The sequence below is a fragment of the Lepidochelys kempii genome, chromosome 2 (assembly GCF_965140265.1).
Source record: "Lepidochelys kempii isolate rLepKem1 chromosome 2, rLepKem1.hap2, whole genome shotgun sequence".
In the NCBI taxonomy this organism is placed as follows: Eukaryota; Metazoa; Chordata; order Testudines; family Cheloniidae; genus Lepidochelys; species Lepidochelys kempii.
The window spans coordinates 56,910,971-56,936,966 of NC_133257.1; the positions used below are offsets into that span (position 1 = coordinate 56,910,971).

The 25,996-nt window shown below is 44.1% G+C and overlaps 1 protein-coding gene across 13 annotated transcripts in view; it reads left to right on the forward strand.

Moving 5' to 3' along the window:
• Positions 1-25,996, forward strand: part of JPH1 (junctophilin 1) — a 115,664-nt gene that overhangs the window by 73,454 nt on the left and 16,214 nt on the right. Inside the window, exon 5 of one of the 13 annotated variants that reach the window (XM_073330777.1) lies at positions 3,227-3,374. The exons of 10 other annotated variants lie outside the window; for them this stretch is intronic. In XM_073330777.1, coding sequence (XP_073186878.1) covers positions 3,227-3,325 — 99 coding nt within the window. In that variant the 3' untranslated portion in view covers positions 3,326-3,374. Of the gene's footprint in view, positions 1-3,226; positions 3,375-4,924; positions 4,945-25,996 lie in introns of those variants that run through there. 2 more of the 13 variants (XM_073330788.1, XM_073330787.1) reach the window with 2 other exon arrangements.

Consider the following 25,996-nt stretch of genomic DNA (forward strand, 5'->3'; position numbering starts at 1 on the left):
AGCCAGCCTGCAATTCCAGGTAGTGAACCACCAGGCCTCTTGGGCAGGTACAGTTTTAACTTATGGGACTCCTGGCTTCAGACCACTGGCCTGTCCCAAGAAATGCAGACCTCAATCCAGGATCTCCCATTCGATGGGAAAGGTCTCTGCGGAGTAAACAGATGCGAGGCTGCATGTGTTAAAGCAGTGGTCTCCAAACTGGGGTGCGCAAGATGATCCCAGGGGGTGCACAGCAGCAGGAGCACCACTGGACGGCACTCCACTGCTTTTTTCTTTGGTAGCAGCTTTGCACGTCCACAGCTGGTGTTCCCCTCTGGTGGCGCGTCTGCGGCAGGTCTTCCGGTCCTGTTCCGTTGGCGGCACGTCTGCGGCAGGTCTTCCGGTCTTTTTCTGTCAGCAGCGCATCTGCGGCAGGTCTTCCGGTCTTTGCCCTGGGGGTGCGCAAGCCAAAAAGTTTGGAGACCACTGTGTTAAAGGACATTTGGGCCACCCTTCACTCGCTGGGTATGCATATGCCACAATCTGCAAGGAAACAGTTCCAGCGCCCCCACCACCAAGGCCTTGGCAGTCTTATCAGGGGTCTGCAAAGAGAAAGGATAGAGACATGAACTTGAGTTGTTGCCACCCTTTCTCCTCCCACTCACCCGCACAGCCCAGCCCGGCAAAGTATCCTGGGGGCCAGAAGTGCTCATTTTAAAGGTGTGCTCGAGAGCAACGCCCCAGTCAGCTCCCCAGATCCACCTTGTTCTTTCTTCAAACATCTTTGTCCCTACCATTTGGCCAGGTTGCAGGTCACCTCAGACCGCTGAGTGCTGGACATAGCATCTCGGGGCTATACCCTGAAATTCTTGGCTGCACCTCCCTCCCACCCCCATCCCTCTTCAGGGACCCTTCTCACAAGGAATTCCTCGTTCAAGAGGTCAGAAACTTCCTGCGTTTTGGGGGGGGGGTGGAGGAGGAGGTCCCTCGGGACATGAAAGGAAAGGGGTTCTATTCCCAGTACTTCCTAATCCCAAAAGCAAAAGGGGGCCTCACACCCATTCTGTACCTGCATCACCTCAACAAGTCTCTCAGGAAATTGAAGTTTCACGTGGTCTCCCTGGCCTCCATCATGCCTTCCCTGGATCGGAGAGACTAGTACACCGCCCTCAACTTGAAGGACACTTATTTCCATATTCCAAGGTCACAGACGTTTCCTCTGTTTCATAGTGGACAGATGCCATTTTCAATTCATGGCACGGCCCTTTGGCCTCTCATTGGCCCAAAGGGTGTTCACAAAATGTATGGCGCTAGTGGCTGCTTACCTGAGATGGCAAGGGGTCCAGGTCTTCCCATATCTCAACAACTGGCTTATCAAGGGCAGATCTCAGGAACAAGTGCAGAGGAGCCTCGATCTGGTGCATTCCACCTGCTGCAACCTTGGCCTGTTAATAAACAAGAAAAAATCCACCTGAAGGCCAATGCAACGAATACAGCTCATTGGGGCAGTTCCTTCCAGTAGCGCGTTTTCAAGTCATGTCGGACCTGATCTCCCATGTGAAGAACCACCCGCTCACCACCGCTCTCATCTGCTGCAGTTGTTGGGCCACGTGGCTGCACCCAAACTTGGCGGCACTGCACATGACCGCATGGCTACTGCATGGCTGAATGCGGACGAATGGGAATACTCGGCCTGAGTTCAGCAGGTCTTGTTGGGTAGTGGAACACCCCTCCACCAGCACGACTTGCCTCGCCAAGTGGAAAAGATTCATGGCTGGGCCTCGGAACGGCATGTCCGGGCCTCGCTGCAGGAGATCCTAGACTATCTGCAGCATCTCAAACTCCAAGGTTTGTCCCTGACATTGATCAAGGTCCACCTAGACACTATCTCAGCTTTCCACTTTCTGTTCCAAGTCAGGTCGATCTTTGCTCATGACATTATGGGCCAGTTTTTGAAAGGTCTGGAACATCTGTACCCACGCGTCCGGGATCCCGTCCTTCCCTGGGACCTGAATCTTGTGCTGTCGAGGCTCCTGGGGCCTCCCTTTGAGCTTTTGGCTTTCTCCTCTCTCCTGGAAGGTTTTATTCCTGGTTGCAATAACGTTGGCCCACAGGGTGTCTGAGATCAGGGTGGTTCAGAATCACCCTATATGGTCTTCTACAAGGATAAGATCCAGGTGCGACCGCACCCGGTGTTTCTGCCTAAAATAGTTTCCCTGTTTCATACGACACAGGACAGGACATATACTTACTCATCCGCTTTCCAAAGCCTCATATGTCAGATGAGGAACGCAGGCTGCACTCCCTGAACGTCAGAAGTAGGCCTTCTACAAAGATAGAACGAAGCCGTTCCGTAAGTCAAAGCAGTTGTTTGTGGCAGACAAAATGAAAAGTCGCCCAATGTCTGCTCAAAGGATTTCGTCCTGGATCACGGCCTGCATCTGCTGTGAGCTGGCAAAAGTTCCTCCGCCAGCAATCATGACGGCACACTCGACTAGGGCACAAGTGTTGTCAGCGGCCTTGCTGGGCCAGTTGCCAATCCAAGAGATCTGTAGGACCACTAGCTGGTCGTCTGTCCACACGTTCATGTCTCATTATGCACTTACCCAGCAAACTCAAGACAACACTGGCTTTGACAGAGCAGTGCTGCAAGCTGCCTGATGATGAACTCTGAGCTCACCTCCATGGACACTGCTTGTGAGTCACCTAGAACGGAATCGACATGAGCAAGCACTCAAAGAAGAAAAACCACTTACCTACCTTTTCGTAACTGTTCTTTAAGATGTGTTGCTCATGTCCATTCCATTACCCGCTCCCTTGCCCTCTATTGGAGTTACCGGCAAGAAGGAACTGAGAGGTCGTAGGGCCAGCAGCGCCAGATATACTGACACGTGAGCCTGGGATGTAAAAGTTTAACCGGATAACCGATAAGCATTAAGCTTTTCTGTTAACGATTAAATTCTGCCGGGATCCTGGCTGCCAACCCCGTGCACCTGGTTGTCTGCTGCTGCCTGTGCCATGCATCCTGGTGCACCAGAGGTCCTGGCAGCCAGGACCTTGGGCGCGGGTCGGCAGCCAAGATCCCGGGTGTGGGGCCAGCAGCGGAGCTCCGTGTAAAACGTTGAAGTGCTGCAACACCTCCGCTGCCCCACATTCCTACTTCCCGGGTTAAACGTTTAACCGTGTAACCGATAGAATTTTAATCAGATACACGGTTATTGTTTTTACACATTATTTATGTCCCTAGCATGAGCGCGGCACTCAAGGGGGCATCACAGCCGATCCTATGGATACCGCTAAGGCAAAAATCTCCGACAACCACGCACGTGGGCACATGCACACCTAGAATGGAATGAACATGAGCAGCACATCGTGAAGAACAACAGATACGAAAAGGTGGGTAACAGATTTTTATTTAGTGTTAATATGTATTTTCAGAATATTATCTGGTCTCTTACCTGTCCAATAAGAACATTACAGCCATACTCAGTCAGATCAGTGGTCCATCTAGCCCAGTATCCTGTCTCTGACAGCAGCCAGTGCCAGATGATTCAGAGGGAATGTACAGAACAAAGCAATTTCATGTGATCCGCCCCCTGTCTTTCAATCCCAGTTTCTGGCAGTTCATAGATTCATAGATACTAAGGTCAGAAGGGACCATTATGATCATCTAGTCTGACCTCCTGCACAACGCAGGCCACAGAATCTCATCCACCCACTCCTGCAAAAAAAACCTCTCACCTATGTCTGAGCTATTGAAGTCCTCAAATCATGGTTTAAAGACTTCAGTTGGAGGTTTAGGGACACTTGGAGCATGGGGTCATGTCCCTGCCCATCTAGGCTAAAAGTCATTGATGTACCTATCCTCCATGAACTTATTCTTTGTGAATCCAGTCATACATTTGGCCTTCACAACGTCCCCCTGACACAGGTTCCGTAGGTTGACTGTGTGTTGTGTGAAGTACTTCCTTTTGTTTGTTTTAAACCTGCTGCCTGTTAATTTCATCGGGTGACCCCCTAATTCTTGTGTTATGTGAAGTGGTAAATAATACTTCCCTATTCACTTTCTCCTTACTATTAATGATTTTATAGACCTCTATCATATTCCCCCTTAGTCAAGAGTTACAGCTCTTCGATTATCTTTCTAGGGCAGAAGTCCCAAAAATTTTAACCTCATGCCCCACCTTACTCCTGTCCGCCCTTCCCCTCCCCCTTGCTTCCCTCCTGGCAGAGCCGGGAGCAGAGCCTCGGCTCCGGAAGGCTGTGACACAGACAGGGGTAAAGAGGCTGAGGCTGGGGCCACGGCAGGCACGAGGCCAAGCCTCAGCCGCGCCCCCCCCGAATGTTCCTCCATGCCCCACAGTTTGGGGACCTCTGTTCTAGGGCTTGTCTTCACTCGCAGGTTAACACAAATTATAGCTCAATTTTCCTACTAACTTGTCCTGCTATCAAGACAAAAAACCCTCCTCTCTCATTTATGGGATATGGTTGAAATCACATGAGTTAGCTAACATGGTTCAGGGAGTAAGGCAGACCTCAAGTGAGCTTCCCATTCAAGGTATCATTTAGTGTGTTGTAACCCTGCAGTTGAAAGCCACGAGTTCTCCAGTGCCTTCCCACAATCTCCCAGCGCCCTCACCCTGTGACCTTTTCTTACCATCAACCTATTCCCTCTTTCCTTACCAAAAGTCACCAACCACTGGAAATAAGGCAGCTTAGCATCCTGGCTCCATAGTTGTGTGTGCCTTCCAGTACCTGCAACTACACTCATTTCCAGACCATAAGCTCAGAACAATTTCTGGGATATATGTGCTGAGACAATACATGGGAAACCACACATTTCATGATCTTCTGAAATTTTATTTTAAAATGAGTTTATTTTTTTGTCTCAGCATGCTTTATTCTTATAGTCTTGGAACGTAACTTTTTTTTTTTTTTTTTGCAGCCTGAGCCAAAGCAAAGAAATTCATTATTACATCTCAAACTACAGTACATCCTCATGATTATAATGAGCAGTTTTGTTTTGACAAAACCTTTCTAGTTTACGTTTATATATAATATAAATACAGGATGCACTATCCCTATTTCTACCCTACTTGTGTGTGTATTTTCCCAAGATCGGTATATGGTCACATCCTGGAAGTGCTCCCAATGATTTCAAATGTTGCAGTAAAGGCGTGTATCTAGGACAGTGGTCTCCAACCTTTTTATGTCTAAGATCACTTTTTGAATTTAAGGGCAACCCAGGATCTACCCCACCCTTTCCCCAAAGCCTTGCCCCGCTCATTCCATCCCCCCTCTCTCCGTCCCTTACTCTTTCCCACCCTCACTCACTTTCACTGGGCTGTGATGGGGTTGGGGTTCGGGAAGGGGTGCGGCTCTGGGATGGGGCCAAGGGGTTTGCAGTGTGGGAGGAGGCTCTGGGCTGAGCCTGGGGCAGGGGATTGGGGTGCAGGGAGGGGCAGGATGCTGGCTCTGGGAGGGGGGTCAGAGCTGGGGCAGGGGTTTGTGGTGCAGGAGCAGGTACAGGGTGCTGACTCTGAGGTGGGGGTCAGGGCTTTGGCAGGGGCTTGGGGTGCAGGAGGGGGTATGGGGTGCTGTCTCTGGGAGGAGGGTCAGGGCTGGGGCAGGGGGATTGGGGTGCTGGCTTGGGGGGAGGGTCAGGGCTGGGGCAGAGGGTTTGGGGTGCTGGCTCGAGAGGAGGGTCAGGGCTGGGGTAGGGGCTTGGTGCAGGAGGGGGTCAGGGGTGCAAGCTCTGGGAGGGTGTTCGGGTGCAGGAGAAGGCTGCAGCGCCGCCTGGGAGCTGCCCGTGGTAAGTGCCACCCAGCGGGAGGCCGCACCCCAACCCCTAGCCCTGAGCCCCCTCCTGGAGCCAGCACCCCATACCCCGCACCCCAACTGCCTACCCCAGCCCTGACCCCCCCTCCCAGAGCCAGCACCCCGCACTCTCTCCTGTACCACAACATCCCTGCCTACCCCGGCCCCGCACCACTCCCAGAAAGGGCCAACATGCCTCTGCAGCCCCTGAGAGGGGGCGTGGGGCACATGGATCTGCACGCTTGCCCCTCTCTGCAGGCACGGCCCCAAAGCTCCCATTGGCCACAGTTCCCCATTCCTAGCCAATGGGAGCTCCAGGGGCAGTGCTTGCAGGCAGGAGCAGCATGCAGAGACCCCTCCTCACCCCACGGCCACAGGGATGTGCTGGCCGCTTCTAGAAGTGGCGTGGGGCTGCAGCAGGCAGGGAGCTGGCCTTAGCAGCAACCCCGCTACACCACCGGAGATTGCAATCAACTGGGAGAGTCCCCAGGATCAAGCAGTCGATCGCGGTCAGTGGGTTGCTGACCACTGATCTAGGAGAATCACTGATTTAAACACAGTACAGTCTTTCACATGAACAATTTAGGTAAGCAGTTTTGTCTCTTTAAAGTACAAAGTGACATTAATTTAACTGTTATGTAACTATTTATTAGCTTTCGGACTTCAAAATCAATGAAAGGTCAAATAATGATTTAAATTTGATTTTCTAAGTTTCTTTTATAATTGTTAATTTTGGATTATATACTGGTATATGTAAAGCAAAAAAGTGTAGAAAGGCGTATGGACAGAGAAAAAGTAATCTAAATTTTGAACACAATCACACATCATGGGTTCAGAATAAAGTCAGAGAACCAAATCTCTTGAAAGGACTGCATTTCTTTGAATATATATACGTGCTTTAAATTTTTAGTAGGCTTTCATTTGCTCAAGCTGTTTGGTCACATCCAATAATCATAACAGTAATATTTTTGAATAGGCCCAGTTAATACCTCTCCATGAGTGAGTAAGGTAAGAACTTGGAAACAGGGACTTTGTCAAAATTAAATAGGTTAGAGGAGGATAATAGGGAGTATGGAAGCCTACAGAAAGAGCAGTGCTAGAAGCTCCCAAGATTGGGAGACAGAAGGGGCCCTCATAGCCAAACAGTAAATGCTAACGTGTGTCAGTGTGAATCCTGGTCCCCTGGACAAGGATTCTATCAGCCTGAGATCATAGAATCATAGAATATCAGGTTTGAAAGGGACCTCAGGAGGTCATCTAGTCCAACCCCCTGCTCAAAGCAAGACCAATCTCCCACTAAATTATCTCAGCCAGGGCTTTGTCAAGCCTGACCTTAAAAGCTTCTAAGGAAGGAGATTCCACCACCTCCCTAAATAACGCATTCCAGTGTTTCACCACCCTCCTAGTGAAAAAGTTTTTCCTAATATCCAACCTAAACCTCCCCCACTGCAACTTGAGACCATTACTCCCCATTCTGTTCTTTTTCATTGCATACCTGGAGATCAAAAGTAATGTTATTTAACATGGCTTGATTTTGGTGTAAAGGGGGTGTAAAAGGATCCATTTCTCATCAAGAAGAATTTCCATTTTACAACTGTTTTGTTCCAGTTGTGTGGGGCAAATCTTGACCCCCTACTCCACAGGTGTAGAGACCCTCTGCAAAAGAACTCTTTCACCTTACTGTATAAGAGAAGGAAGGACAGTGTGACACTAAACTGGGAGGAGTGGTAGATATGCTGGAGGGTAGGGATAGGATACAGAGGGACCTAGACAAATTGGAGGATTGGGCCAAAAGAAATCTGATGAGGTTCAACAAGGACAAGTGCAGAGTCCTGCACTTAGGACGGAAGAATCCAATGCACAGCTACAGACTAGGGACCGAATGGCTCGGCAGCAGTTCTGCAGAAAAGGACCTAGGGGTTACAGTGGACAAGAAGTTGGATATGAGTCAACAGTGTGCCCTTGTTGCCAAGAAGGCCAATGGCATTTTGGGATGTATAAGTAGGGGCATAGCGAGCAGATCAAGGGACGTGATCGTCCCCCTCTATTCGACATTGGTGAGGCCTCATCTGGAGTACTGTGTCCAGTTTTGGGCCCCACACTACAAGAAGGATGTGGAAAAATTGGAAAGAGTCCAGCGGAGGGCAACAAAAATGAGTAGGGGACTGGAACACATGAGTTATGAGGAGAGGCTGAGGGAACTGGGGATGTTTAGTCTTCAGAGGAGAAGAATGAGGGAGGATTTGATAGCTGCTTTCAACTACCTGAAAGGGGGTTCCAAAGAGGATGGCTCTAGACTGTTCTCAGTGGTAGCAGATGACAGAACAAGGAGTAATGGTCTCAAGTTGCAGTGGGGGAGATTTAGGTTGGGTATTAGGAAAAACTTTTTCACTAGGAGGGTGGTGAAACACTGGAATGCGTTACCTAAGGAGGTGATGGAATCTCCTTCCCTAGAAGTTTTTAAGGTCAGGCTTGACAAAGCCCTGGCTGGGATGATTTAGTCAGGGATCGGTCCTGCTTTGAGCAGGGGGTTGGACTAGATGACCTCCTGAGGTCCCTTCCAACCCTGATATTCTATGATTGAGTCTGCAGGGGGTGCATGCCCCTTGTACATCTTAGCACTCAGTTCTTCAGGGGATCTCAACTATATGTATCCTTCTGTCAAACCTCCTACAAAGGTGTGTTTGCCAGAATATGGTGGCTACTTCAGTCATTTGGATGAAGTGCAACAGTAGAGCAGTTTACTGCCCATCTATGATCTTGGTGGAAGGATTCCTCCCCTAGTCCTTGTGACATTCGTGATGCAAGGCTATGTCATTCATGCTCAATTCTGCAGGCAGGATTACAGCCAGCAAGAGAACAGAAGAGGAAAGTTCATAGGCAGGTAGGTCACATAATAGTTTTTAGAAAGTTTTTGCTGAGTCAGTCTCTTGTGTGGGAACATTTACAACCTGTGTAGTTAGAGATAGAAAGAGCAGGTTTTATGAATCTTGATTTTAAGTTTCCTAATCCATTATAAACATTTCCAGACATGTGAGATGTATATTTTAATTTCTGTTCCTTTTCTTAAAAAGCTTTGTTTTAAGGGACTGTAATATTCAAAGATTTTGACCAAATTTTAAGTATCCCACATCAGCCGCAATACAGCATAGGATCTGCAGAGGGTATTATGTTGAATTGTGCACCCGTGAATCTCCTCAAAGGTGCATGAATTTTAACATATCCAGTTTCAGGCTGAAAGTTCTGAATGTTGCTCAAATAGATCACTTCTGTCTGGTATCATCCAGTTCTGAACCTCACAGTACGCGGCAGTGTTACATTTAAATATTTCCAGTATATCATAGCTATGACTGATAGAGCACCATTTCTTATTATCATGTGTCATTAACAGTAATAAACAAGGCATGCCCATAATAATATTTATATATCCCTCTCCAAGAGCCATTATTCAAAATAATACTGGGTTTATGCCTGTTTAAAAGAAAACAAACTCAACATTGTTGTCTCCATTATAGCAATTTCTCAGTTGCCCAAGCCTATTCGGTTTCCAGCATCTCCATAGAGTCCTATTAGGTATTACTGAAAGATAATGAAGCATGAGATAGTTTCAATCTCCATGACTCTAGTTAAGACACAGCCTTTCATTGCATTGAATTGTCTTGGGGAAAAGAAGATATTGTGGGAAAATGTAATTTTACCCTCTTCTTGGCTAGAACTGTATGTGTGATAAGCAAGCAGTCTGTCAGCAAGATATGCATGACTGCACTTGGGATATCAACAATTTTCTTTAAGAAAGAGAAACAGAGTGAAGGCTAAAGTCTCCCGTCTGAAATGTTTCTCCTTAAACAACTGATCATTGTGTCTTTTCTCGTTTAGCCAGATCCTATCTGATTCTCCTGAGGCCTAAGCCCATTGAAATCTCTGTGAGTCTTTGAATCAGGCTCTTAAATTTTTAGTCCTCAAACTCTTGCCTCCTACTCAGTACATACCGGGACAATGTGGGGTGCAATTTACAATTATGAAATGAAACAATTTTAACTTGCCCCCTAGCATGATGCCTCTTACATTCCAACTGAACATTAGATGTACCTATTTTCACATTTAAATATTGCACTCATTTTACACAGACACCAGCAGGTGTAAAAACATTCTAGCTGTTATACTGTAGTTTAGAGGGAGAATGAAAAGGGAGTAAAGCAATAAAACAAACTAGCATATTGTAAAAGTGAGATGTCAGTCTGAAACGTGAATACTGAAATACCATTAAAGTCCTGACATTTACCTTTTCTGTAATTAGTTACCGTAGTATTTGCATATTGGAAATACAGCACCACAAGTGTGATTGCAAAGATAAATAATGTGGTGTGGTGAACAAGAAGGTACAGGGAGCCCTGCATCTTAGCCTACTCATGCTAGGACCCTGCATAATCTGATTTCTAGCACTGCAGACAGCAAAGGGGTACGGCTAGGGATCTAGGGGGTGGTGGTTCTGTGAGGGTTAGAAATTTACTTTTTGGAAAATGAAAACTGAGAGTCTCACATAATCACATGATTTGGGGAGAAACAATGCATCTTTTAATGGAAAGGGGGCATGAATTCTGTTATACTGTAGTCGGAGATGATTGTGTGATTCTGATCTTACACTAGTGAGAACCAGGAGTTGTTATTGAAGTCAGGGAGTTGTTATTGAAGTTACACTTATAGAAAACTTATGTAACTGAGATCAGCATCTGGCATAATGAGTCTAAAACAGTGACTATTTTGCCCATAAAACCACTCATATCTGAACTATATTGTGTGCCTCCATGGTGACACAGCAGAATCTTGAGGGAACAACACTTTATCTTCTTTGTTTTGAATTTCAAGCTGATATTGCTCACTGAAGTTCTAAAGGCATAAGGAGTGCTCTGAGCTACAACCTATGATTTAGATCAGTGTCCTGGATCTGGTGTTGCTTCAGATTATCAGAGGTTTCCCTTTCGGGGAGTGGGTTGCCATCTGTCTTTAAGGAAGCTGTTTTGATGCCTAGGGGGAAAAAAGGCTACTATTACAATCTTGTTAAACATCCTATCTCCAACCTTCCTATAGTCCATGAGGGGAGTATCCCTTATCTTCTGGGAACACTAAACCTCAGTGGGGGTGGGGAGGGATTGTTTTGATGCTACTCAACTTGAATGCTTCCCCAGGTTAGAATTTTAAGAGCCAGAACTTATCAGGCTTTCCCCATGAGCGATTCCACCCAGCCATCAGCACTAGAAGCACAACGATGCAGTGAGAGCTGGGCTGAGAGACGAGAGCATCCCACAGCAGTGAAAGATATCATTTCTCTCCCACCCCGACACTGCATATTTTGTTCTTGTTTAACGTTTCTTACGCACAGTTGATTGTAGTTTTGGCCTAAGATTGGTCAGTCTATATACCTGGAGTATTACTAAGGTTGCAATAATTGCTGTTGGCTGTGTTAGGTGGATGGATGGACCTGAGATGCCCAAGGCTTGGTTTGTGTATTTACAGATCTCAACTCCCAGCATACAGCTCTAAATCTCATTGTGCTGGAGATTTTTATTTTCTTTGGCGCTTCTGGTTCATGTTCATATTTCCTCTAACTTGGTCAGACTGCTATGGAGCCTACATGGCCTGGTAGAGATTGTGAGGGCTGAACAGCTGCTCTTATTTTGTAGAGAACTACTCCATTTAATTTACTCAATAATCTCTGCTTTGAGTAGTAAATATTAATCCCCAGTAGCAATCCAGAAGTCCAGGTTTCGTTCAGTGCATGTTAACTAAACAACCCCTCTCCCCTCCCCCTACCCCCAAGTCCAAATATGTGCGGGGGGAAACTTGCTACTTGGCTTATAATTATAAATTTTCTACATGCATTCAGATGCAGTGAGGCAAATTCTTCTCCCTCCTTTGTGGTGACTTCTGGCCCAACAGGCAGTGGAGCCAGGACAGCTATGCAAATCCATTAGCTCAACATCACAATGGAATGGGGGGAACACACAAAAATCTCTGGTAGAGTTTGTGACAGTTTGGGGGATCTGTCTATGCAAATTATGAATTCTGGTCCATATTATGAAGTTGTTCCTATGAAACACCTGAATGACAGGTTGGCTGATGAGGCTGGAAAAAGCTACTTCCTCCAACTTGTCTGCAGGGAGGAAGAAATGGAACAAGTGGAAAATCCTCCAACTGGACAAAGGGACAGATGTAACAAAGCAAGAGTTTTTAAAAGGACTCTTAAGGGGAAGGCCTTGGAGAGAGACATGGGAAGTTGGGCAGGAGATGTGAAGAGATAGGCATGCTTTCAAAGCAGGAGGACTAGATTTCGCTGCAGAACCAACCAAGCTCAGAGAACACAAGCTGACCTAAGGAAAGAGGCTCCATGGTTCAGAAGTCAAGACATGAGCTTCAACAGAAGGATCCTGGACACAGCAGAGAATGTTCTAGAGTGATGAGGAAACTAAGGCAGGGAAATGTGTGTAAGGGTTATTATTTTTGTATTGAGTTGCATGTGTTTCTCATGAGATTAAGTCAAGAGCATGGGGGTCTCAGCTCGCGGGGGAGGGTGCTAGACAAAGAATTTGCACTTCGAGTGTGCCTACCTGAAGCCAGGGCAGTGCCTGGATTTTGTTCACACTCCAGAGGCTTAAAGATCAGTGTGTGAATCCCCTCACAGCAGTCTGGAGTGCCCAAGTTCAACTAGATCTTTGATGGAGTTATGCACATGTTAAGGGAGGGAGGGGGGAACTTCTCTAGGTTAACAGAACCATGAGCAATAAACAGCTTGGCTTTTTTAAGAACAAAACATACCAGACCAATTCTATTGAAATTTTCAAATATAACTTCACGAGAGACTACTGTAAAACCATTAAAACCATTGTGGGAGAAAAACATCTACTTCCACACCATGCTTTGCTAAAACAAAACATTACAGTTACTGCATTTCCTTGCCTACTAATTTTGTAAACCTCTTTTTTAAAAATAGCATTCAAATTGGTGTAGACATGAGCATTGGCACATGGACAGAAAACTGTGTCTCATTTTACCATCACCCTTTTTTTTGTCCTCAGAGAGCTCAGGGAGGAGGCATCTAATGAGATGACGTAGGAAGTAGTGGTAGATCCATGTCCATTAATTAAATGTAGAAGAGGCACACAGTATATTTAAATCAGCCGGTGATGGTGAAATGAGGTGATGCAAGAGCAAGTGATGACAGAGAAAAACAAAGTAGTTAGTTGAAGTTACAAATATGGACTGGAAATAATTACTGGGGGACAGAAATCAGTGTTGCCACTCTCATATGAGTAACTGCTCACCAGTGCAAGTAAGGGATTCACAATTTGACTCTAAATAATCTGTATCTGAGACAAAGCCAAGCTGACACACAGGGCTGAAATCATCAACCTAAATGTTTAAAATGAAAGGAAGAAACTTGACCACCAGTAATAATATCAAAGAAACATAGGAGTGATAGGAGTCAGCATATTAGATATAAGACGTGATGGTACGCCCACTGAAGTCAGTTGCCAAACTCTCCTGGGAGCAGAATCAGACCCATGCACTTGAAATGTGATATGGCAGCAAAATAGCTAATGCTATTTTAAGCTGTATACGCAAAGGCAGCATGTCATGGAGAAGGAAGGTATTAGTCCCTTCTCCACGTGACTGGTGACACTGCACCTGGAATACTAAGGTTATTTGGGGGCACTTCAATACTAGAAAGATGTGGACAAGCTGGAAGATATTCAAAGAAATGTTACAAAAATCAGTGTGTCATTCTACTGTGACAACTGACTGTAAAAACATCTGTTTATGCCACATATCTGCATATATTCAGTCATATCTGCTTATTTTAGTGACAAATACATATTTAATTATTTTCACTAATGTCAGCCCTGCAGAATCAGCACATCATGGAGAGCATGCATTAGATTTTCTGTTTGATACAAAACCATTTTTAGAACAGAATACCATTTGGCTGCTTTAGTTAATATTGGTTAAAACTTTTTGATGTATTTATTCAGATTTTACAAAATATGATCAAGGGTTACTCTTCAGAGCAATTGTAAAATGAATAAATGACCAGAGGTTCTAATAACTGCACTGTACTTCCAAGAAGCCCAATGAAATTAAATATTTTGAAAATGATTGCTCTTATATTTGCAAAGCCTAAAACTTTATTTATCTTGGCAGTTGTACCATATCAAGGTGTCTGCCTACGGGGGAGCAGCTCAGTGGCTAAGTGAGCCTTTAAAAGTCAGTGGCACTCATGTAGATTACAGCATATGTAAGTTATTCAGCCAGGAAAAATTAAGCCTGTCCTGCCCTGGCAGCCATATCTCATTGGAATATGATCTTGTCAAATATAAACTAAGTACAATCAGTCCTGGTTAGTAAAGGGATACTTAGGAAAACAAAGTGCCTTCAGGAAGCAGTGTTGGTGATTCAATAAGTTCCATTCTTTCCTCTGAGACAATGAACTCATGTCCCAGCGTGGTGTTGTAGAGAAATGTACTATTCGCAGTGCTATCCTTCATATCAGATCCAAATCCAGGTACAGTATTTCCAGATGGGGCTCATTAGATGTGTAGGGGCCTACCATTGAAGGATTAGGCCCTAATTTACAGTGCAGATACTCACATGAGTTCAAAATGTGCTGTTTACACAAGCATTCCTCCTCCTCTCCTCTAGACGTTTGCTAGGATATTCAGAGAGGGTATGGCTGCATGCCAGTTATAAACCTGTGGCTGGCCCATGCCCGCTGACTTGGGCTAAGGGGCTGTTTAATTGCAGTGTAGACTGGAGCCCGGGCTCTAGGAACCCAAAAACAGGAGGGTCCCCAAGGTCAGGTTCCATCCCGAGCCTGAATGTCTACACTGCAGTTAAGCAGCTCCTTAGCCTAAGCCCTGTGAGCCTGAGTCAGCTGGCACGGTCCAGCTGCAGGTGTCTAATTACAGTGTAGACGTACCCAAAAAGAACACAGAAGGGGCACAAACACTATTGTCACTTAAGTGTTTACTGATAGCCATTTGAGAGATTCACTATTCTACTATTTACACTATCCGATCAAGTCCCTTTATACATATTGTCCATCTTGTAAATTTGTATTTGGAAATTTTTTGAAAATGTTGCTTTTAAGGTTTATTTTGAATAATGAGAAATTGGTGTCTTTTTTTTTACTAATTTGAAAACAGCTATGGATATTACATGCAAAAATCCTGCCTAAATACTGTACTCAATTAAGTGAATGATAGTGCTTAACGTAGCTTTGCAGGAATTGATAGGAGGATTTGATATTGCATTGAACGATTGAGACATGTTACCTTTCAAAGTTTTCCCTGTTAGATAAACTTGTTTACCATGCTGTTTGAGTTGCAAGTTCATGATGTTGTACACAACCTGGACCATTTTGCAAGTTCGCCTACATTTCTGACACTCTTATACTTTCTCTAGCAAGTCGGGTAATGTTTGGGTGGAGTTTTAGCCTTTGTAATACGTTCTTATGGTTTGTGAGTTAAGGATCACGTTATGTTATGCTAACAAAGTCACTTCAGTTTTATAATGCATTTATCTCTAAAAGGCAGGAGGTTTAGAAGTACAGCAACCAATCTCCAAGCCATGTCAATAGTTTATCCCCAGCATGTCAACAGCAGAGCAGAATAAATGACAGACTTGGGAACTGACCTTGGCCAGGCCTGTACATGGCCTGTAACTTAAGTGACTAAGCACTTTTGGAGTTTGGCTAGAAGCAGGTCAAAGTGTGTGTTTGATTGTAGGCTTGGAAGAGGCCCTATCTTGTTCATGGGTGTAACAGGAGAGTTAAGCACCAGTAGAGGTTTTGAAAGAATGAGGCATTGTAGCAAAATTACTTGGAAGTTGTTTGTGGTGCACTATGATATTGGTCTCTGAAAAGAAATAAAGCAAGCATTTCAGAAGGCAAACTTGATGTACAATATTTTGTAAGCCTAATGAATACATGGGTTTCTACACATGGGGTACACAGTAAACTGAAGGCCTGCAGCAGTTAAAAATTAAAGTAGCCTCTCTTACTTTATGAGAGAGGGAGAGGTGAATTTGAGACTACTTTAGAGCCAAATGGGGATTTTGGGATGCCACCTTTTAAAGTTTGTCCTCAGACATATTTGTGCATCATGACATTTACATCACAGCATGATGACATGGCATTGTTGGATTATAGCACAATCTGCCGTGGCACAACATCATGTTATGTCATACTGACCTCAAAAGATATTTTGGCTCACCTCTGAAGTTGCATGCCAAGGGGCTGCCCTGTCCAGTCACAACAATTCCACATACAAAAATCAGATCTGGAGGATACCCTAAAGAATGTTCAAAGGCAAGAGCAGAGCTATTGGCAGGCACTGGCATCACTGTTGCCTCCGATGTGGAAGGGGGAGGAAGAGTAATGATAAAAGAAGCAGCACAATTACCCAGAGACTTTGAATCCCAAATCAAGGGGGAAAGTAGTTTCAGGCTGGAGAAGTTGTGTTCTGTGGGGGCGCAGGGGTGGTTGGTGGAGAATCTGAGAAGGTTGGGAAGGATCCCAGATAATTTCTGAAATTTAGATATTATCTGGGCATTTTTATATTATACAAAATTTGCCATATCCTGTCTTTTCTTTGGCCTGGTGTGCAATACAAATTTAGATTGATCTACATAGACTTGCGTCAACCTAGTTGTGCATTTGTTTACACCAAAATTTGTATCCCTCCAATGTAAGCACCACATTACTGATGCAATAAGAGCACCTCCCCAAGTAACACAAAGCCATGACTTACCTACTTAGGTCTACACAGTGCGAGTGTACACACTCATTACTTGCACTGATCCAAACAGTCCTGCGGCAGCCATCCCACATTACCCCTGTCCTTGCAACAGTGGCCGCTCCAGTCACAATTTTGAACTCCGCTGCCCAGCGGTCACAAAAAACAGCCACTCCAACCCCTCCCCTCCCCTGTTTTAAAATCACACACATGGTTTTGAAATGCCTTTTCCTGATTGCCCACCTGGGTAAGCACACCTACCTGCTCACCTTTGTTATGTACCTAAAACCATGCCAACTCCATGCACACTGAGCGCTATTAGATGTGCTTCTGCCTGGAGCAGGCAAGAAGTCTTTGATCTACTTGGACTGTGGGGAGAAGAGGCTGGGCAAGCACAGCTATGCGGCAGCCACAGAAATATCAACATCGACCTGCAGATTGCAGAGGGGACGCTTCAATGGGGGCACGATAGGCATGAGCAGCCGTGCTGTGTGAAAACAAAGGAACTTCACCAGGGATACCAAAAGATGAGGGAGGGCAACAAGAAATCTGGTGCTGCCCCACAGACATGTTTTTACAACAAACTGCTTGCCATACTTGGCAGTGACCACACCAGCACCCTGCATTCAACGTGGACACTTCGCAGGAGCCCAAGGCAGAGACCCTTCCTGGGAAAGGCAAGGAGGAGGGCAACACGGCAGGAAACTCAAATCCTACTGTGAGCCAGGAGCTGTTTGTAACTCCACTGGAGTCAAGCCAGTCCCAACAGGCAAGCACAAATGACCCCACTGATGAAGGAGAAGGGAGCTTGGGTAAGTGTGCATATGTATTATTCCTTATCAGTTTTTTGCTTTACATTGTCCAAAATCTCGTCTCCTTCCCTCCCTTTTTCTCCTCCCTCTCCACTATTCTTCCCCATTTAAAAATGGTGCCCATCCCATCTGCAAGTTTAGCAAACAGTCATTGACTTTTGATTGCTTACTTTACCTGTATAATATTAAAAAATAGAATGTTAGGGAATAAATTCAAAAAGATTAGTATGGAAGTCCAATTACACAATCCATATCAGATCAGTGTCCTTTCCTCAGGTAGACAAATAGAGGTAGACTCAGCATCTGCTTTTCAATTCTTTGGCTTGTTGGGCTAAGCAGAGGGGGCCTTGCAGAGTACTTTGCTTATATGGATAGAAATGTTCCTTTTATCCTCTTGAGAGATCTTGACAAAATTTTCATGGAGATACTCTGCAGTCCTCTCCTGAAGATTCTAGGGACGACAGCCTTGTTTCTTCCACCACAACTGGGGACTTTCCTACGGGACTATTCTGCCATGAGTTCAGCAGGCACCATTGTAATAAACAAGCTAGTAGCATATGAGCCTGGGCAGCTTCAGGACGCCAGTAAGAGCTGCGTTTTCTATTCCTTTGTCTCTCTTGGGAGTGAGATATCAGCCAAAATCACTACTGCTTGTGAAAATATTGCCAGTATTCATTGTCCTTTCCCTAAACCCGGGGCAGGGCCTCCAGTATTTAAAGCTTCAGGAACAGAACACCTTCCCACCCTCCCCACTAAGCTAGGACGTGCTCACTAGCGTTTGAGCTGCAGAGCAGTGCTGTAACAAGGTGCTCCAAAGTTAAAGTGACAGTTAGCATTTCTCATTAAAGGTGGGTATGGGAGTAATTGAAGGGAGTTTGAGACTTCTCTTTCGCTTTCCCTCGTGACTGTAAATCTAGTGGTGTGGCTGTCTATTTCAATGAACAACTTCTGGCATGGTGGCCTTGAGAGGTGCCCTCTGTATGTTGTTTGAATGTCTGACCCTGATCAGGAGAAGAAAGAAGAGGACTAGAGAGGATATGTTCTCCGAGATCCTCCAATCCTGTACAGCCTCAGGTCATGAACTCGGGTCTTGGAGGGGACATATGGCCATGACCATGGACAAGGACCAAGAATGGAGAGAGTGGTTGCTGCAGGAGAGAGAAAAGGACCCAGAGGCACATCAGGAAGTGCACGGGGGTATAATGGGTTTGCTCAGGCAATAAACTCAGATGCTGCAAAGCATTACTGACCTACATCCCCAGAGATCCAGGATTCAGCAGCCTTTCCAATCATTGGAGAACTCCGTGGTTGGTCCTCCCTAGGCTGTCCTGTTGACAGCCATCTCTGCCTTGTTGCGGTCTGTCCCCTTCTTTGACTCCGCCTCATACACAAGAGAGACCCTATTTCATAAAAGCATCAAACAACATTACCGTGACTGACTGTTAAAGGTTCTTTTAAGGCCTCCCTCACCCACACAGCTCCACAGTTGTCTTCTAATAGCCTTGGGTTTTGGCTGTTGAAATTCAGCAAACAGCCTGACCACCTCACCCCTTCACTGTGGCAGTAGCTTTTCCCCCTTCACCTCACAGATATTCTGCAGTACACAATGTGCAGCTATAACAAGGGGCATGTTTGCCTTATTAAGTACTAAGTAAACAGCACTGGTATCTCTTCAATGTATCAAAAGTACATTCAACTGTCATTCTGTACCTGCTGAGCCAGTAGTTGAAACTTTCTTTGGTGCTGGGCAAGTGACCACTGTAAACCTTCATGAGCCATGGGAGCAAGAGGTAGTCTGGGCCCCTCAGAATAGCTATTGCTATTTCAGTATCATCAGTGTCCCTGCTTTCAGCTTTTTGAAAAGTCCTGTGTTCTTAAAGAAGAAAGCATCATGCACCTTCCCCTGACCAGCCCACATTGATATTAATGAAGCACCCACAGTGATCCACTAGCACTTGGGTATTGAAGTTGATGTATTCAGTGGCAAAGTAGACTGGTGCCAGAATAGTGATATGGGTGCATCTACCAACCCACCGCAATTCAGGAACCACAGTGTTGTCAATCCATCCATATGTCCTTCGCATTACCCAGGGTCACAGTCCTGTGTAGCAGGAGATGCTTAATGGCCTTACGCACAAGAATGACAACAGCCCTCATTGTGGATTTTCCAACTCTAAGCTAATTGCCCAGTCCAGCGTTGCAAGCTTCGCATGATTGCCACTTGCTTCTCACTGACAATGCAGCTGTCATTTTGGTGTTCCTACTGGAGGTCTGGGTGAGCTTAGCACACAGATCCAGAAATGTGCTATTTTACAACCAAAAGTTCTGCAGCCACTACTCATCATCCCAAATGTACCTTATGCTGCAATTCTACCAATCGGTGCTCATTTCTTGAGACCAGAAGCAGAAATCCACTGTGTGGAGCTGCTCCTTGAACACCAGCAACAGCCTGGCATTTTTTCCCATTGAGTCTGTCAGCCTCCAGTTTCTGCACTTGAACATCTCCACGTCTTCCTCTTTACAATCCCAGTTATAATAGTATTTGCTCAGGTTTTTCTAATACCGGAGACTTGTGCATGCTGTATTAGCAATGTTCATGAGAATTGTGCTGAGCTGTTCAGAGTCCATGCTTCTGCCAAAGAGACTGAAAAGCGGCATGGAGGACTGTGGGAGTTTTGCAACCAGCATGAAAGTTGTGAGCTGTGGAAAACATTATGGAATGGAGAAAGTGGCATGGTAGGAATTTGACCCCAGCTCCCAGAAATCTTTGGGTGAATCACTGGTATTTCACAAAGCACGGCAAAAATGTCCCACAAGGCATTGTGTCAGATGGCAGCACAGGACGAGCTCGGATACTTACCCGGGGTGCACCACATTTTACATGGATACAAGCACTTGTGATGAGTAATGCAGCGCCAAAGCACGCACCTAGGTATGCATGGACTCAAGCAATATACAAAGGTCATTGGCTGTACACCAAGGTAACTTGCCTTGACCAAACTTTGTAGCATAACGTGGCTTTTTGTCTTGTAATTTGCCTATCTGGGCAAATCTATTGACCCTGAGACATCTCAATGCTAGAGCTAGCAAGTAGGAAAAATATATTCTTGCCAGGCAGGCCAGGACAATTTTAAAATCCAATCCAGAGAAGTAAAGTTTAATGACTTCCTGAGCACACTGCTGACTGGCACTTAAAAATCCTGGGTATACTGACTAACCAGTCAGAGGCTGAAAATGCAAATCAGCTTCTGACCTCAAGTTCCTTGTAAACAGCACTGAATGCTGTCATCAACTATCCCTTTCCTTTCAAATCCCAGCTGAAATTGTATTCTAAGCCTTTGCCTAGACCATGCATTTCTCCCTCCTTCTGCTATTATTCATTTTTAAACTACACAATTGTATGAACCGTGTTCTCAGGTTCAGTTATTATGAAAGATGCTGTACAAGTGAAGTACTGTTTCTGTAACCCCTGATTTGACTGTGTTACTCAAAACTTGCTCAGAGCTTGTGCAAACTTAGTCTGTTTGTTTATATTATATGAACAAGATGGAACATGCTACTGAGTATGTTGTGTTACTTTGCCAATAATTTTTTGGTACAATTGAGTTCACCGAAAGGTGCTAGATCAACAGTGTTCCCCACCAAAACCCCTCAGATATGCCCAGGAATGGGAAACCATCTTTAGGAGTGAGAAGAATACTTGAGTGCTGGATCCTGCAAGGTGTATACTACTTGAAGGAGATCAGCACCTTGAGGGATTGAGTCATTAGTCTCCAGTTCCATTCAGTCCTTGGTCCCTGTACAGATACTGCTAGCAAATCTCACCAAACATAAATAAATCCACAACCATAGGAGGTGGTAATGTGGACAAAACTGTCCACTGACCCCAGCAACTCATTTTACATGTACCTCTAAACAGCCATCCATTGACATGTGCTGCCTAGCAGTGAAAAAGCTCTTTTTTCGTGTAATTTAACCTTTAGAAATATTAAAATAAAACATTAATTATAGCTCTTCCTCCCGCCACATACTCACATCCACAATGAAGTAATAATAAAAAATCCTGTCTTTCTAAAGTTTACTGAATACAGTTATTTTCACCCTAGTGCTGACTCACTGAAATACTTAGTTTAAGAGACTGATGAAGGATTATTTTTATTTCCTTCCCCCACAGTTGTCATCTTGACTTCTGAGAACTGCTTACCTATAAAGGTCCTACCCTGCAAGTCTCTAACGTGAGAAAGTCTTGCTGAAGTCTGTGAGCATTCTCCATGTTCGGGACCTGCAGGATAGGGACCTTCTAATAATACAATTTTGAGCTCAGGTTTAAGTCAGACTTAAGTCATAAATATTCAGTAGCGTAAAAAATAATTCTCACTGACAGCACAGATATTGTTGGCAGCTGTAGTGTTACAGAAAAACATTGATCCCCACACAGGATAACAAAGTCACAGGATTTTCACTAATTTATTCCTCAAAACTGTGAACATCAATCAATAGTTGTAATACACTGTTCAAAAAAGATCATTCAGTTGTTTAAACAACTAGAGCTTCAGCTTTCGCTACAACCAGTGTGCTCTTGCTTTGTTCCAGGTTACAACACAGTAAAGACCTGTGTATTTACCTAATCATTATTTTGTATTTCTGTCTTCCAGATCAGAATGAATATAGTAATTACTTTTTAATTACTAAATGTAATTCTCAACTAATCCACAGTGGTATGACGTATCAATGTATCTGTGTGTTGTTTCTGAGGGCCAAGTTGGAGAATGGGCTTGCAATTATTCAGACATTGGACTGGGATTCAGGAGATGCGAGTTCAATTCCTGTTCTGCCCAAGACACTCTTTGTGACCTTGGGCTATCACTTATCCCATGATACAACAAAGCTCTTAAGCACATGCACAGTTCAACTGACAACTAACTATTGAGTTCCGTGGGACTATTCAGTTCAGCATGTGCTTAAGTGCTTTGCTAAACTGGGGCCACAATCTCTTTGTGCCTCAGTTCCTCATTTGTAAAATGGGGATTTGATATTTCCTTTTGCTGCCCTTTTTCTGTCTTATCTAATAGGATTGTAAGCTCTTCAGTCTCTCTCTTACTATGGATACGTCCACTGCTTAGCACAGTGGGGCACCAATCTTGGTTGTGCACTTAAAACATGGATGTAATACAAATATTAGCAATAAATCCTTCACTTAGGCACTGCACTGACTTCAGTGAGCAGTGGATCTGATAATGTCATCATTACACCTCTGGCAGTTTGGGGTGAGGATTGGAACCAAATTCTGGGAGCATTGCGTAGAAATCTCAGGGAAGAATTTAGCCTTAACACAATATAACTACACTTACTATCATTAAAATGAACAGAAATGTCATTCATTACCTAGGAATTAAATCTACTGAGTCCAAAAGCAACTATCATTATTAGTAGTAAATCAGTTATATGGAAATAAAATAGGTTAGGGGATGTTACATAATTATGCACTCCAGTTTAAAAGAAAGGAATACGTGTATGCTTGATAATTACCACTGAAATACTCTGAAATCGAATTATGTACTGTCATCGTGTACTATACTTTGAATGACATTAGATTCTGTATAGAGAGTTGCCATCTTTTCTTTGTCTACAAAACCCTGCTTACATAAAATTGCACCATTTTAATTTTTCCACGCTAGGTTTCTCCAGGTTTTAAAGTGGTGCCTTTTTTCTAGAAAATTATTTGTAAAGTGCTTCTCTTTTAACAAGACCTTTAAATATTTTTTAAATTTAATATAAGTCTTTACAGAAGGAAAGACTGAACAATGTTTACTGTACATACAGGTGTGTTTTGTTTGCCATGCTTTAGATTCCCTTCTCTACCGAAGAGCAAACACAGTTCAAAACTAGTCTCTAGAGTAAACTGTACATGGATCTTTATATTTTAATCACCATTATTCCAATTATTATTATTATCCAATTAGTCACTTAGGTAATGCCAGATGACTCTCAAACCAGCATTTCTGCATACAGTATGTAATGATAATACTATTTCGTAGTTTTGTAGACCTCCCACCCAAACCACTTACAAAATATTAAGGATTGTGGCTGGGCCTGCGTAGGAATGCAAGTAGAGAAGAAGGACACAAGGAGCCTATCTTGTGCAGGGAGCCAGCCACGTTAGGAGTAGAGGGTTCGTTAGCCCTGTCGGTATGGCTAGCTTCCAGAGGGGAGCTAAAAGGGGTGGGCTGAGAGCAGAGCCCCAGACCCACTTCCTTCAACACCAGCAAGTGGAGTTGGTCTAATAGGGGAGGATGCACATTTCACCCTTCAAAAAGTTGGTAGAGCTTCTTATACAGCATGTTGTTACCTACAGACCTAATAGGCATCTGACTTAGTCATCTGGACTCCAAATGCTGCATGACCCAGCTCAACTGTCACTGTTTGGCCTGGGGCTCTCAACATTTTGCATGCTGGGATACCCACCTCTCCATTTAATCATATAGAAAAACCCTCTTTTCTGGAAACCTGTTCATATTCACCAGATTGAGAACCCATGATCCCTAGCCCTAATGAGTTAAGCTTCAGGCAGTAACTCCTAAGAGGGAGCACATTCATAGACGTATTTAAGGGTGCCCAGTTGGAAAGATTTTACTGGTGCTAACAGGATTTCCCATTTTAAAACAGGGAATAGCTCCAGAACAAGAGAGATGTTTTCAAGCAGGTGAGTCAGTTGCGCCCACTAAATTATCTCTTTTGACAGGCGAACAAACTGAGGCAAAGAAAAGTTGTGACTTACCCAAGGTCACACAGGAATAGAAGTAAAAATCCCAAGAGATCAGGATGTAGTGTATTCAATTTTAAGAGCAACTGAAAGTGTACTATTACACTAGCGGAATAAGTAATTCAAAAATAATATATTGTCATGCCATTTTAATTATTAAACCATCAAACTGTTACTTGGTTTATGTGTTAGCATGCACAGCTGGACCAGAAGATGAACTGGTTCACAGTGAAAACACTGTATCATAATAAACACTCCTTTTTTCCAAGTGAGAGAGACAGGCAGAGACTTGATTAGGCCAGGATTTTTCTATCATCCAAAATGAGTCATTTGTACTAATTACCTTTTTTGAAGAGAGGAATTGCCTTTATAGCTGGCAAAAAAAAATAGGATTAATTTTTCATTATACCTCTGAAGATATAGAAATAAATATAAAAAAATACAACACATGCTTATTAAATTACACTAATGAGATTGGGAGAGTCACTGCCAGATGGTGAATTTTGGATATTTAGTGATAAGGGTTCAGATCCTGTCTGTGAAGCATAAAAGCCCTGAACTGAGGAGACATGCTGCTCCTAGGAAACAGCAGGAGGAATCATGCTTCAGGGAGACTAAATTCATCCCTATCCACCCTAATGCACAAAGACAGGCTACATATCTGTATGGGGTGCACCCTGCCCTCCTGCTCCAGCTTTAGCCCCTCTTCCAGGCTGATGAGGAGGCAGGAGCAGGGCCGTGGCCTTGGCCCCATCTTCTCTCTGCCTCCTTAAGGTTCTCTGTATCCCAAGGGAATAGGGATGGAGAAGTCCCTGTGCTCCCTGGAGTTCAGAGACTACAATTTTGCCAGTCCCTCCTTTTTAAGCCCCTTACACTCTCCCCTTTTACTTCAAAGCTGTGTAAAAGACGAAGCAGAATGTTGCTCTTAGTGAACAAAGGCAATAAAAAGAAACCAAGCTCCAGCATTACAGAGTGTACTTTATTAGTTTTTCAATTACATTTCAGCTTTAACTAGCTGTGAATAATACATCATAGAATATTGCTAAATGAAATACTGCCAACTCTTGTGATTTTTGTGATAGTTGGTGTTTCCTTAAAGTCAGCTTCTGGAATCAAGCAATTATGTGACAATCTCTGCTCTTTTTTTGTTGTTTTGTTTGTTTTTTAAAGTATATTTCTAGACTTCGTGGTTGTGGAGAAAAGCTTGGAAATGTGACTAGAGTATGTCCTAAGGGCTAACAAGAGGGCAAAGAAAACAATTAGCTTTTTTTAAAAAATCTCATTACTATTAAAACATTGTCATGATTTTTGAACCCTTGAAGACGATATTGTAAATGTAATGAAATATATTTTGTACAAATAATGACAAACTAATAAGACCTTACTACAGATCAGTATTAAAACTTTAAGAGGAAGAGAGACCATCAATTTGTATTTGTGTGTTAGGAAGTCCTTCCTTCACTGAGTTTCTGTTGCACAGGGACACAGCCTTTTAGTGGCAAACTAATTCTCAGATTCCAGCAGCAACAAGTTACAATATTCTTTACAAGATGTTATTATTGTAAAGGATTAGAAAGCACCACTAAACTCAGATAAGGGGAGGGAGGGAATGCAAGGGGAGCTAGGTGAAATTTCTGAATAAGAGCCAAGGTCTACTCTGCCATGAAGACATACCCAAAGACAGAGACAGTGCAATCCCTCACACAAATACCCACTCATAAATTCAAACCAGAAAACTTATAAAAGATTCAAGCTCAGTCTTCTACAGGCTATTAAGGCATAAGGAGAGAGATTGCCTCCTAAGTATGTAACAACCAAAATAACAATCAGGTATCATT